Consider the following 14,832-nt stretch of genomic DNA (forward strand, 5'->3'; position numbering starts at 1 on the left):
AAAGATTAGATTTTTAAATGGTTGACAGATTTTTAAAACAGAATATTATGTTCATTCCATAAGTTTCTGTTAAAAATTGTTCTGTGAAAACTAGCTTAATGTTTTTTACAAGACAGTTTGTACTAATATAGACTAAAAATTTTTTAAATTTGGTGATCAATAACTTCTATTTGCATATATTTCCTTACAACAAAGACAACTAAGGATTTGCAGGATTGAAAATAAATTCAGTTGAATAAATAAAAAACTTGAAAGTTATAAAATTAGTTTTACTTTAATATTGCTCAATTAAAATTTAAATCCTTTAATTGACCACATATTAATAATTTTTGACATAAATAATTAAATAATATGTCTAACAGTTGATGTATGTTTATAATACATAAGTTTAATACTTATAACTATAATTTTTTATTTATGTTTATGTAATTGTTACATGTTTCACAAAGGTAAGTTACTTAAAATGGGAGTTAAAGGTTTATGGAAAGTTTTGGAAGGTGTTAAAACTCCAGTAGAGCATGAAAGTTTAAATGGAAAAGTGCTTGCTGTTGGTATGTTAGTTGTATTTTTTCATTTCAAAACGGTTATGCTATTTTTCTACACAGATTTTAACTTAAAATAATACTTTACTTTTTCAAGCTAGTTTTAATTTTATAGAAATAAACTTTAAATGTTATCACAAAATATTGATAGCTAAAATAAAACATCAATCTATACATCCATACGCTAATTGTTAATTTACATAAATTTGGTTAAAACATTTAAGCCTCACTTTCTTTTCTCAATGCTTTGGAGAACTAATATATTTTTACTTAGTTAGCTAATATGAAAAAAAATAATTTAAAAGTTAATTTGTTAGGTTTTACCAGTTTCCTATGTTATTAATTATAATAAAACTTTACTTAAAAATTTTTTATTACGATTAAAAAAAATACATTACATAAATCTCTAAAAATTTGTAATTTCTTTGATCAACTGTTAAAAGAGACTAAAACAAAAATTTTGTTAGTATATTATCATTAGAACTAAAATATTTTTTATCCAATAAAACTACAACTTCAAAATTTCCAATATTTTTATTATTAAGATATAAGCATATGGATGAACCAGGCTGTGAAAGGATTAAGAGGAGATGTATCAAGCCATAAATATTTAATAACAATTTACGATAGGTATGTAATAAATGTAACTATTATAATATTTAAAACCAACTAAATCTCTTCAAAACACTACTGTTTATAATACAGAAACAAATGTAAAATTTAAAAACATAATTTTCTTACTACATATTCTAATATTTATTTTTATATTTAGTAAAGTATGCTTCTTCATTAGTTTCTGAATTAAGTTAAATTTCAACTTTTAGTTGTTTATTTTTTTAATTGAAAACTTACTGTTTTTTTAGAAATAATAAGTAGCACAAATTATTTTTATAAGAAAAAATACTATGAGTAAAAAGTTTTAATACTAAACTTAAAATAAAGCTATACCATATTAATAACCAGACCATTAAAGTTTTATATTAACTAGATAGTTGTATGGTCCATATGGTTAATTAAAGTAAGTAAGTTACGAAGTATGATAAAATATCCTGCAATTTTTAACTGTCAATAAATTAAAAAATTTAAATGTTACACAGATACTTACATAATAAACTTGATACTTTAAGAAAAAAAAACCATACAAAAAAGTTAATTATCATGTTAAATTAAAACAATATTTATTTTACACTTGTGAAAAAAATAAATTCAAAACAATGCAAATAAAGGTATAAATTAAACCTAAAACGTTCAATAATTATATTTTGGTATGTCTTTGATGACAAATACTGGTAATATATTTATTTTGTTTGACTGAAGTGGTTAAATAAAGTAACACTTTTGACTGGTTGTTTTTACAATTAGTTCTTATTTTTATCACCTAGAACCTCAGAACAATTTTAAATTTAGTTTTTGCGAAGTTTATTAGATTATATATAAAGATAATTTCCAAAACAGTTACATATAATTACAAATGTACACAACATGAGATTGCTAATAAGTTTGTTATAAAAGATCCGAACAGTAAAAATATAATAAAAACAATTTTTGAAGTACTTGCTTTATTAAAACTGCCGTTCATTATAACAATTATTAGTTATTATTTTGTTAACTTAGACTTAAATTTAATAATTAACTTAGACTTATGATTTATATTTAGAAATAAAATAAATTAATTTTGAACTTTGTTATATATTTTTCAAAATGCTTATGATTTTTAGAAATCCGTGGAACTGTATTACTCAATTCAAAATTTTAAATGTTATTAACAAAAAAATGTTTCACTCGCTTGAACCAAATCAAACGCGATCATCAGTTAAATAAAATCTGTAAGAGTTCTTACATAAACATGCAAGAAGACATTAGACTAAACTTGAAATAAAACTGGCATTTATGTGTAAAAAACCAAAACAAAAAAAAAAACATAGTAAAACTTATAGTTTAAAGCTATCATTTTAGGAAAATCATAGTGTTACCAGATTACTTAATGTTAAAAATGTAAGCTATTTAATAATATTATAATTTTAAAACTTAAACAAATAAATAAATATACCTACATTTAGCAGGCTTGTAAAATTTGTGAACAGCAAAAAGCAACTCTTGCAACTAAAGCATTAAAACTGAATAACTGTATTTATTGTTTAAATTAAATAAAAACTCAACTATCATATTGTGACGTAATTATAAATTAGGCTTATAAAATCTAATGGCACTATGAATTTGAAACTTTACAATTGTTTACATTTGTTGGTGTTAATATTTGCTTGTACAAGTTAAAATATTGGTGTATTTATCAAACTTTCTTAAGATTTAAAATAAAGGTTTTTTAAATGAACACATGAACATATTAATTCGTTCCTTTTATTTAACACCTGTCAGCATTCACTATTTCCATCATCTCATAGGTACAGGTCATGCAGATACTCTGTGGATTCCTTTTTTGCCCTATGTGATGTAAAATGTTCTAGTTAATGTTGTAATCAGTATTATTGTTTTTTAATTTCCAAATATATTTCGACAGTTCAGTGCTGTTTTCTTTGTGGACTTTCAAATCTCTAATATGGCCATACCACCTTGTTTTATAAGGTCCCCCAGTGCTTCCTATGTATTCCTTTAATTCCTTTTTAGTGGTAACACTAGCTTTGTAAATTATGTTCTTGGTGAGGTATTAGTTTTTGAGTGGGCATATGTTTTTGTTTTTGCAATTGCAGAGTGACTCTTCTGTGTTAGTACTTTTACTTTTTCTACATTATTTAAAGTTTTTATAACTGTTTTACTAGTTAACACAGAAAAAAATTTAGTTTAAATAAAAAAGCAAGTACTTCACAAATTGTTGTCATATTAATTAAAAGCTTTTCTAAGATATTTTGTTGTTTGTTACTATAGTTCTTTAAATACAAAATCTTAAATTCAACTTATTCATTGGTAATAAAATAGAGTAAGTTACTTTTTAACGCTTTAACCAACCAAAACAATTAAGTTTATAAAGTTTAAATCTAATAAAACATACATTAACTATGTACTTAATGTTCTTGTTTTTAAAGAAAACTATTGCAAAAGTTAAAACTTTAAAAGTTATGCATTTCTGAATTATAGACTTACATTGTAAAAATCATAGAACCGTACATAGGCATTTTTTTACCTAAAATTGTTATATAAAGTAAAATATTGAAAAATTTGCATGTTTTAACTATTAAGTAAAAACTACATTAAGTATTTAATTTTTTTTTCAACTTAAATTAATAAAAATTAAATTTATTAACTATAACAGTAAATATTTCAAAGGATACTAAAGCTTCTTTATTATGGAGTGAAGCCTATTTTTGTATTTGATGGTAAAATGCCTCAAATAAAAAGAAACACTCTAGCAAAGAGGAGAAAACGAGATGGAATTAACAATGAAAAGTCAGCTAGTGCAATTAGCAAAATTCTTCGCAATCATTTAAAAAGAGAACTAATTTCATCTCAGTTGAGGTATATTGTTTCATATTTAGATAAATTAGAAGTTAAAAGATTAAATATGTTTTGTTTACTGGAGTACTTTTGAAGATTTGATTATTTATTGATTGATTTACTATCATTTTAACTCGTTATAAATTTATACTCAATCATTTTAAACTTGATTGTATTTAACTTGAACATATTAAATTTAATCATATTTAAATAAATCATTCTAAACCATATGATTTTGAAGATGATTGTTTTAAGTTTTGTTGTAGTTAACTCGATCATTTAAGATTTATAATGTTAAATTTGAAAATTTTATAAATTTTAAGTTTTTACTTTTGTAAGTGTAATATCTTAATTAGCAAAAATAACCAATTCTCTTTAAAAAAATTGTGGTATGTATTTTAAATTGAAAGAAAAAATATCTAATTACAGTACTTAAAAAGTTTAATAATAGTATAAAATAATAGTTTAGGTATTTACCGTAGTTAAACTAGTTTTTTTTTTCTTATTATGTTTGTACTTCTTAAGAATTTTAAAAATTAGTTTTAAAAAAGTATACCACGCACTTGCTTTTAATTTTTAAATCATTGGAAAAGCAATAAAATAACTTCTCAAAAACTAGTATGTATGCTTTGAAAAACAGAGTTTAAAGAAAGAAAAAAAAACTCATATTATTACTTTGAATACAGCAAATTACTTACTTTGTTATGTTTATATATAATTTTGCTCACTTTTTAAAGAAAGTTTAGTTTTTAGTTAGCCTCTACTTTAGTGTTTAAAAAAGTTAAATAGTTACATAATCTAAATTTCTTATAAATATTTAATAATTGAAAACTTGATAGTTTTTATTAATTTTCTTGTTTTTTAATCAAATTTATAAAAAGTTATTCATATTTAAAATTTTTTTTTTCTAATAGTAAACATAGTTAAAAATGTATTTTTGCTTTGTTTAATTTATAAATAAACGTAAACACACTTTCTATGTTCAGTTCATTGTTACTAAATTAAAACTAAAAGCTTTTAATCTGAAAGTAAATCATTATTTAGGTATTATATTTTTTTAAGTTTTAAAACATATTCACGTTTCTTTACACAATAATAATTGTAACATAAATTTTATACAACCCCTAATTAATGGTCTTAGAATTTTCAGAAACAAACGTATTATCAGTTTGATTGTTTTTATAGTTTTAATATACTATACAGATTTCTAACTTTTGAAATTCAGTTGTATTTTTAACTTTATAATATAAAATAATATAAATAACTTATCATAAACTATAATTTATTGTTAGTATTTTGGTTGATGTGCAAAATTTAGGGACTAGTTGTTATGTATTTGTACGTAGATAAATAAAATTATGAGTAAGTTTGAAATCAAAAGTTAGTTTTTATAGTTTACTTTATTAATTTTTGATCATTGGCAAATAGTTTTAAAACTTTAAATTTTTTTAACTCCCAAAAAGTATGAAGTCAAAATGTTGTTATATAAAAGTTCATAAATATATAATTTCTTTACTTTTTGATAGAAAAATATTTCGTCTGTTTTCAAAACTTAAATATTACTGCACTTTTTGTATCAAAAAAATTAAAATAAGCACAAGTAGTTTATTTATTTTTTTATATAGGTATATAAACATCTTTTTTTATGCAAGGAAAAGCATAAAATTTAAGTTTATAGTAAATAACGCCAGCAAAAATTATAATGTTTCTAAATTTACTAGGTTTATATTTCTATTTTTGCAAGGTTGACTGTGTACATAAAATCTTATACTACAATATATAAAATTAAATTAAAAAAATGTTTATTATGTTTGTATGCATATAACGAAAAATTTTTTAACTAATCAAATTAATATTGTTTATACTTTAATTATTTGAGTTTAAAATAACCGAGTTAAAGTTTATTGAATTAAAAATGGTCGGATTTAAAATAATCATGTTAAAATATTAAAAGTTTAAATCGAGTTCGAACTAGAAATAAATGGCTCCCATTTATGTTAAAGCTGATATTTAATACATTTTTATAACTCATAAAAACAACAAATAGAAACAAAACTGAATTCTACAATAAAATAACTATTTTATAATAAAATGATTCTATGTTAATGAAGCTATGTAGAAACCATCGGCGAAAGTCTACAGAGCCTAAGTCTGGACTTTTGTATGACATTTGAGAAAGCTTATGTTAAAATAAGGTTTGGTCATACTAAATATTGTATAAGGTTATTTTCAGAAAGTAAACTGTACATTCTTAGTATTTTAATACCCTTTTACGAATATTTGATTTAATTTGTTGTATAGTAACTTTTGTTTAAATCTCAAGTTTTATAACTAAACTTACCGTTTCTAAAGTAAATTACTAATTACATTTTCTTAGATGTTGTAGTTCCCTGATAAAGTAAGTACTTTAAAATATATGTTAAATAGCTTACATTTAATAAATAAATTTTTTTTTTACTTTAAGTAGTTTAAAACAAATAGTTCTTTTAAAACTACTTTAAGTGTTATCTTTTTCATGGTATTTGTTGAAGTAAGGTTTAACATTTTTAAGAATTATTGCATATGGTGTTTAAATCACTCATTACAAAATAATCAATCGAGCTATATAAATGAAATTATTATTTTAAAATATGTAGGTTTAAATGCCTTTATATGTTACTAAAGTTTATTTTATATACACATACTGTATGCATATAAAAAAATACAGTTTAATATTTTGCAGTGAAAGTGGACAAACAAAATCTAAAAAACCTCGTATTTTGAAAATTCCAAAACAAAGAGGTAATTTGTAATGTTTGAACTATAAATCTATTTTTTATTATATTAAACATACTTTTAACAACTTTTTTTGACTTTTAAACTTTGCTTTGTATATTTAGATTTATTAAACAGGGTTACCAAAAAACTTGGAGTAATAAATTTTTTATTAAGAAACACATTTAAAGAAGCTTTAAGATATCTTTTCAATGTCGTTATACTATATAATTTGGCTTTTTAACTTAAACTTAATTTCTAACTGAAAATAGACCCTAAAACAATTAATTTAAAAAACCTGAAGAAATTTCAAAACCTGGAAAAAGTTTTCCCAAAACATTTGGCAACCCCAATTAAAGAAATTTTTGAGTAACTATACAGCTTTTTTTCTTTAATTATAATTCTTTATACTTGTATGTTTTTTTAATTAGCCTTACTTTTTATAAAAGTCTATTCTAGGTTTTAACATTAATATTTTTTAAAAGTTTTTTTTTTAAATGTGTCATGTTTTTCGTGAATTTTTAACTTTAGCGTTTGATATAAGTCATGTCGACAGCCATGTTTTTGTTCCTTGAACATGTTAACTATTGCTTTCATAGCTTGAAAAAATTGTATTGCGTAACAAGCGCATGTAACAATCACAATTATTATGTTTTAGTAAAATAATTAAATATCTAATAGTATAAATAGTTAAATATTTTACAATAAAAGATATTTTATAATATTTTAGAGAAAAAGTAAATAGTATACATTATTTATATAAAACAAATTATTATAAGTTTATAAATTTTATAAAATATCAACATTTTCACTAAATCTCCCTTAAAACATAAATATTTTTAGCTGATTCAAGTCAAAACCAACTAACGTTTTCAACTTATTAAAAAACTGTTAAAACCATGTTATTTCGACATATACATTTAAATTTTGCTTAAACAATTATTTTTTATCTTTGTTGTTATTTTAAATTTTCAATGTTTAGCTTCACTTCAAATAAGTTAAAATTTTTGTTTGAAGATGAAGATGATATGTTCAAACTACCTGACGATGTGTCACTGAACAAAGAAGAAGTCGAGTACCATACAGATGGTTATGAAAATGTTGACTCCCTCGACAACCATTTCTGGGATGATTGGATAAGAAACGAAAGAAACGGCTCACACAAACACGCTAATTCGGTTTAGTAACTATTAATATGTCTCTGTTTTCTTTGAGAAAATTTTCTCGGATTTAATCAATTACTTTTTTTGTAAAATATTAGAATTAGTATTTTTGCAGAACTTTAAAACTATTGAAAATAAATAAAGTTAATCAATACATATACTAAACGTTACATATACTGTTTATTGCATTGGTTTTAGTTATTTTCCATATAAGTAAAAACGTAATAAATCTTAAAATTACAAGTTTAATTTTTCAGATTTATTAAAAAATTAGACTAATAACCTAATACACAAGTGTAAAATAAACATTTTTGTAAACAGTATTTTAATTAGTATATATACTGTAACAACAACAATTTTTATAGGCTGAATTAGTACTTGAGGATGAATATTTAATTTATTTGGAAAGTGCGACTTTTAAAAAGCTACCTCTGACAACACAATTGAACCAACTACGCGAATTTCTTCACAAACAAAAGTACTACAGAAATGAAATATCTGGGAGCGTACCTTTGCATGCTGAAAACTTCTCTCAATATCAAATACAAGGCAAAAAAATTTTTCAGTACTAAAGAAGTATACTAACTTTATTATTTTTGGTTAAACATTTTTTAAATGACACGTTCAAAATGTATGTTTTTTATTATATAAAAAAACATATATAACACCTAAACATTTTGTTAAATAACAACTTAACACGTTTTTTAAAACCTGTTACCAATTAAAACTAATCTTAAGTTAAAAAATAAGTTTTAAAATAATCGAATATTTTTATACAATCTAAATAGAAATTTCAACAATGTGTTGCATTCTTCTAATACGAAAAAAAATCATTTGTCTGACAATAAATTGATTTTTTTAAAAAAAGGAGTGCTCAAAAAGCAACGTACGATGGAAAAAATAGAACAGATAGAAAATGAGCTGAAGACAAAAAGAACTGATGAAGTAACAGCGTTGCTGATGAGTAGAGAGCAAAGAGAGAAGTTTCTGAATAATGAGGAGTTCGATGTTCGCGCTAGTCAGTTATCCAGTGATCACAACACACAGTGTATTCTTATTCAAAAGAAAAAAGTTAGCTTCTTATGAATTATTCTCAGTTGATTATTTATAGTTGATTAAAAATGTCACTAAGTCAATTACAAGTACTTAATTAAGTCATATAACATGTTTAGAAGCGAATATCTGACGACCATCAAAATAGTTCACCAGAGAAGGTACCAGATACAAGTAAAGTCAAATCCGAAATAATGAAAAAAATTATACATAGAAATGTTGACTCAGATACAAATAACCACATGGATCATTCGGAACTGAAATTAAACTCACCCTTAGAAGAATTCGTTATGGGAAGTAATGATGTAAGTTCAAACCTCGAAGAAAAAATAAAGACAGATATAATAAAACAAGAAGTACAGTTAGATGATAAAACATTAGTTACTACACAAAAAATTAAAGTTAATAATGTTGAAAATAGTGATGAAAGAAAAAATGAAAAACTAGAGCACTCAATAGACGCTTCAGTCAGCAAAAGTATGGAAGACTGCACAATAAACCTTGAAACAAAGGTAGAAAACTTAAATTCTGTAGAAATGATTGAAATTGATGATGATAACTTAAAAACACTTTCGTCAAGCAAAAGTCCTATGATTGTAGAAAACAAAGAAGAAATACATCAAGCTGTTCTGGTAAAACAGAATGAAAAAAGTTTAAAAGTAGAAAACAAAAGTTTAAGCATGGAAAAGGAAGAGTCTCGTGAACCTTGCGCAACACATAACGAGGTTGAAGACATCTCAGTGAAAGCAAGCACTTCAGCAACTGAAACTGAAATCAGTTCGTCAGATGATGATGATTTCATAGAAGTCCCAAACAAACTTCAAAGCACTTCTCAAAGCTCTTGTGCAACTTCGAACTCCGAATCAACTTCTGATGTTCAGCAAACTGAAAATTCAAATTCAAATGATGATACACAAGCTACAGAAATTGAGTAAGTTGTTTGGTCAATAAATAAATTAAAAGTCTCAAATCTAATATTTTTTACTTTGTTTTTCATCTAATAGTTTTTATAAAAAAAAGTATTTATAATTCTGATAACAGACCTGATATTGATAATTCTTAATTATCCTAAGAGTTAGAAAATAAAATTGATATTACTTGAAGTTTTATTGTTAGTAATCAGTTTAAATTATTTTTATTAAAATTATTAATCAGTAATTAGTATAAATTGTATTTTTTAGATATGAAAAAAATACTTATTAAAGCATTTTAAGATTCTTTTGATCAAAATAAATATTCCTTTGTCCTCATAATACTTTTTATACAGGGTTTCCAAAAAACTTCGAAAAACCTGAAATTTGACAATTTAGGCTAAAAAACCTGGAATTTGAGAAATTTTGAAAAAAAAAACTTAAAAATCCTGGAATTTTTAACAATTTAAAAAAAAATTTGTAGTAAAATTTTAATTTGACACTAAAAATCTATCCTATAGATAATTTTTTTGTCATCATCAATTTTTTTTATAACAAAAAACAAATTTCAAAATAGCTTTACATAATCTTTTCATGGTTTTTATACTATTTAACACATTTTCTTACCTTAAACTTAACTTTAAACTAAAAATAGACACAAAAATGTGTACTTTTAAAAACCTGGAGGAAATTTTGAAAACCTGGAGAAAATGTGCCAAAAAAAATTGGCAACCCTGCTTATAAAAACATAATAACTCTATGTTCAAATAATAATTTAATTTAAAGTTTTGAGAAAGTAATATCTATATAATTTGAAATTTAGCTATTCTTATTAGTATGAAAGTTAACAACCTAAAATAATAAGAAGTTTTATTCTATGTTTAAAAGTTAAACTGTTTTTAAATATTTAATTTTTTAATACATCTTCACCGTCTGTTAGCAGTCTGATTTGTTTTTAAAGTTTAAACAACACTGAATAGCGAAGAATGGTCAGAACAGCTGAGAGGCGGAATGGAGGGATTGCAGGATAAGCTTGATGATGAAGATGAAGTTTATTTCCGCGATCTGCAGCGACATGAACGGGCAGCACGAAAAATTGACGACAAAATAGTGGAAGAATGCAAGGAACTCTTGGAATTATTCGGAATTCCTTTTATAACCAGCCCTGGTGTAAGTTAACTGAGTTTTCCTCCGGTTGTTTTTTAAATTTGAATTTTTTTTCTATGAAAATGAACTTTTAAACATTTATCCTGTGATAATTTTTTTTTTTGATATCAAATAGTAAACTAGCTATTAAAAGGTTTAGTTTTAAATGAAGACTAATAAGTTATGCCTAAGTCGATTTTTGTAGTTAGAGTTTTATAAATATTTGTAAGATTCAACTTTTTCAATAAAAAAGTCTGTAATTTTTTTCATCTTTGTTTATTCCAATTTGTTAAATAAAACTTTTTAACATAAAATTCCTACTTAAAAAATTTTAACATTTTATTTATAAGGAGGCAGATGCCCAATGCGCTTTCATGGACTACAGCAAAGTTACGGACGGAACGATAACTGACGACAGTGACTGCTTGTTGTTCGGTTCAACCACAATCTACAAAGACTTTTTCAGTAAAACGTCTGACTCCGCGTGCTATCACTCAAACTTCATACACACCCAACTCGGATTAGACAGAGAGCGAATGATTTCGTTGGCGCTTTGTACTGGTTGTGACTACACCACAGGTACTTAGTGTTTAAAAAAGTTTAAACATAAGTTTAAGCAAGAGTTTTATTTTTTATGGAATTTAAAGACGTTTTGCAAGTATGACTAATCAGCTATTTGTTATATATAGTAATTAAATCGATATATGAAAATTTAAGACTTAAATAATGAAGTTGGATTTAACTTATTCTAATATCTTTTTATAATTTTTTTAAAAATAAACTGTTTTAAGCAATGATTTTTCAATGTTCTTTTTTAATTGTCTACGAAATATTTGCAATAAAATAATAAGTTATAGTTATTTTACCTACATAGCTTGAATAAATATAGGATTACACTCACACATTTTTTTTTGAAAACTTAAGTCAGTTTTTATTAAAAAAAATAATTTCAAATTTCTAATATTTACTAAAGCTGTTCTCTTTATTATAACTTTGTAAACTTGATATATACGGTGTTTTAGTACTGCATTTGTTATCAAAACTGATCTCCAAATCTATTTGTCTAAACTAAAAACTCTAAAATGTCTGTTTTATGTAAAAATCTAAAACACATTTTATTTAATACACATTTATTTACATAAAATATGCTTGCGTTAAAATAAAATTATAGAAAATTTATAAGTATCTATTTCACTATAAAAAACCCAATAAAGTTTGAAATAACTTAAGTTTTTGTTTATTTTACATTTGATATAAATGACTTTTCTATTATAAGTTGGTTGCAAAACTGATAATGAGTTTAGTATACATTGTTTCAATTAATGTTAGGCATTGATGGTGTTGGGCCAATTCTCGCAATGGAAATATTCAAAGAATTTCCGCATAAAGATCCTGTTGAGAGTCTTAAAAATTTCAAAGAATGGTGGTCAAAAGCTCATAGTCAAGTATGCTCATTAATTTTTATATTGTAAATTGCTTTACTTTTGGTTTACCTTAGAATATTTAGACTAAAATTATATTTTTCAAAGCTTGTTAAATTAAGAGTTTTATAAGCAGTTGGGAATGATTTGAGTTATATAGCGGACCAGGTTCAGCTCCGAGTAAAAAAAAAGAATATTATAAAATATTTTTTATAAATACTATTTGATAATTTTTGATCTAATGGAAAAAGAGTGTTTTAAATAGATTAATAAGTTTTGAAATTGTTTAAACTGTACATAATGCTAGGTTTTTTTGACGCAATCATATTTTTTTCTTAAACAGTAATTTAAAATAACATCTAGTTTATTCATAAATAGTAAATAAAAATACTATTTTAGTTTTCTTTCTTCTCCAACTCTCTATTACTGATGGTAAGTAATGTTAAGTAGGTATTTTTGACTCTTTATAAAAATAATATTTTTTATTTTAAACGCTTGAACTTAAACTTAATTATATATTTCATATAAATCGTATATTGTAAAAAGATTTTGATTAAACTGTTTGGTGCGATCCTAAAATATTAGAAATTTTAGTTTTCAATTCTGTACTGCTAAACAGCAGATTTATGAATTACATTTTCAAGTATTTAATGTGACAGAGTACTGCAGCGGAACTCGCGCTACACAGCATAAACGGAGAGTCGAAAATAAAGAACAAGCTGCGGCCACTGAAGCTGCCGGACAACTTTCCGTCCGATGTGGTGATGCAGGCGTTCTTGCAGCCGAACATCGCGAAAACTGAACGCAACGAGTTCGAGTGGAAGCTTCCTCGCCTGCACGACATCCGCATGTTCTGCCACGAAGTCATGAAAGTTGACGGGTTTGTTGTACATACGTTGTATATTTTTTGAAACAAATAATAATCTTTTAAGCTTTTGCAATTGTTTTTGTGGTTTTAAACTTTATCAAGAGAGTTTATAAAAAATGATTTTAGCATTTACTAAACTTACATATACAATTATGCAGAAATTAAAATTATATAAAACACACGTATAAAACAGTACAAGTTCTAAGTAATTTTTTTAAGTAATGTTTGCATCCAGTCTGTAGTTCAATTCTTTTTTAAATGGTTCCAAAATTTTTTATCACATAATTAGCAATTTATATTAACACTCTTTGTTATGTTTTTACGTTTTCATTTAAATCAATTATGTTATATGGTAAGTTTTTAATTTTTAAATTTACCTTTTTGGTTTTTGAATGTAATTTAACTTGTATAAAACTTTAATCAGATGTTCTTTTACAACTTTCTGAAATATTTTATCCTGTTCATTTTTTTTACGTAGAAGTAAAAACATTTTGTTCAGTGATACTAGATTTTAAGAATCTAAAAAATAACTAGTTTTTTTTCTAAAATTCTTCACTTTTCAAATACTTAAGAAAACTAGCCTTTCTTTAATGGTTTTTAAAACACTTTATCTTTTAAACAATCTCAATTCCATAAAAATTAGGGATTTTGTTTTTAAAGTAGAGTCCCTCTAAAACGAAGTACATTATGTTTTTTGTTTTTTTGTTTGTGTTACTTTAGACCGTGTGATTTTAAATTAACAAAGCACTTATCATCAAAAAAATAAAAAATAAATGTACACACTAATGTTAATCAGTTTCATGTAAAACAAACTCGCACAGCAAAAAGAAAACGCAGGAGCTGCTGCCGGTGCTGAAAAAGATGCAGAAGCTCGCGGAAGAAAAAGAGAAGCGGCAGATGCGGATGACGCAGTTTGTGAGGAGGAAGCAGAAGGTGAGCAAGATGAAGAGCAAGAGGTTGCGGGCTGCAGTGCATTCGATCAAGAAGCAAGCCAAGTTGAGCGAAAGCAGCGAAAGTGAATAGATTTTATGTGGTGCAATATTTAAATTAGTGTAACGGTCGAGTATTTCGCTCACTTTTATTGATGATTGTTTGTGTTTAAGTGTGCACATTTTTGATTATTGTGAATGAATTGAAGTTGTGTTTTTGAACAGTTGATGTAAAGTTTTTTGTTTGGAGTTAAATTAAATTAAGAGTAGATTACATTATCTGATAAGTTTTTTGTTTTCCAAACTACCATCTTTTGTACTATGATGTAGTTAATTAGTATATAATTTATATTGTAATCATATTATAACACAGTTACACTTCTTTTTTGAGAAATATAACGTTTTTTTTTGTAATGATCTAAAATTTTTACCTAATCAGAAGGGTAATACATTGAATTGTAATAATTAATATTTTTTTTATGCTTTAGTAGTCGAGTAACACATTTAGGCTTAACTATGATTTTTAGTGCTTTGTCATTTTTTATTAACTTTAAAAGTTATAAACCTAGTAGCATACTTTGATGTATTGTAAATT

The 14,832-nt window shown here is 24.4% G+C and overlaps 1 protein-coding gene across 1 annotated transcript; it reads left to right on the plus strand.

The window, feature by feature from the left end:
* Nucleotides 1-452: 452 nt before the first annotated feature.
* Nucleotides 453-14,627, plus strand: LOC145833367 (DNA excision repair protein ERCC-5 homolog). Its single transcript, XM_082940549.1, has 13 exons — nucleotides 453-551; nucleotides 1,088-1,172; nucleotides 3,825-4,013; nucleotides 6,715-6,773; nucleotides 7,764-7,924; nucleotides 8,275-8,458; nucleotides 8,778-8,980; nucleotides 9,082-9,893; nucleotides 10,854-11,043; nucleotides 11,370-11,598; nucleotides 12,349-12,464; nucleotides 13,100-13,320; nucleotides 14,130-14,627. Exons 1-13 carry the CDS (start codon nucleotides 464-466, stop codon nucleotides 14,329-14,331), a joined length of 2,739 nt encoding a protein of 912 aa, XP_082796675.1. The 5' UTR covers nucleotides 453-463; the 3' UTR covers nucleotides 14,332-14,627.
* Nucleotides 14,628-14,832: the final 205 nt, after the last annotated feature.

This window comes from Thalia democratica, chromosome 1 (genome assembly GCF_965202585.1).
Source record: "Thalia democratica chromosome 1, ktThaDemo2.hap1.1, whole genome shotgun sequence".
NCBI lineage: Eukaryota > Metazoa > Chordata > Thaliacea > Salpida > Salpidae > Thalia > Thalia democratica.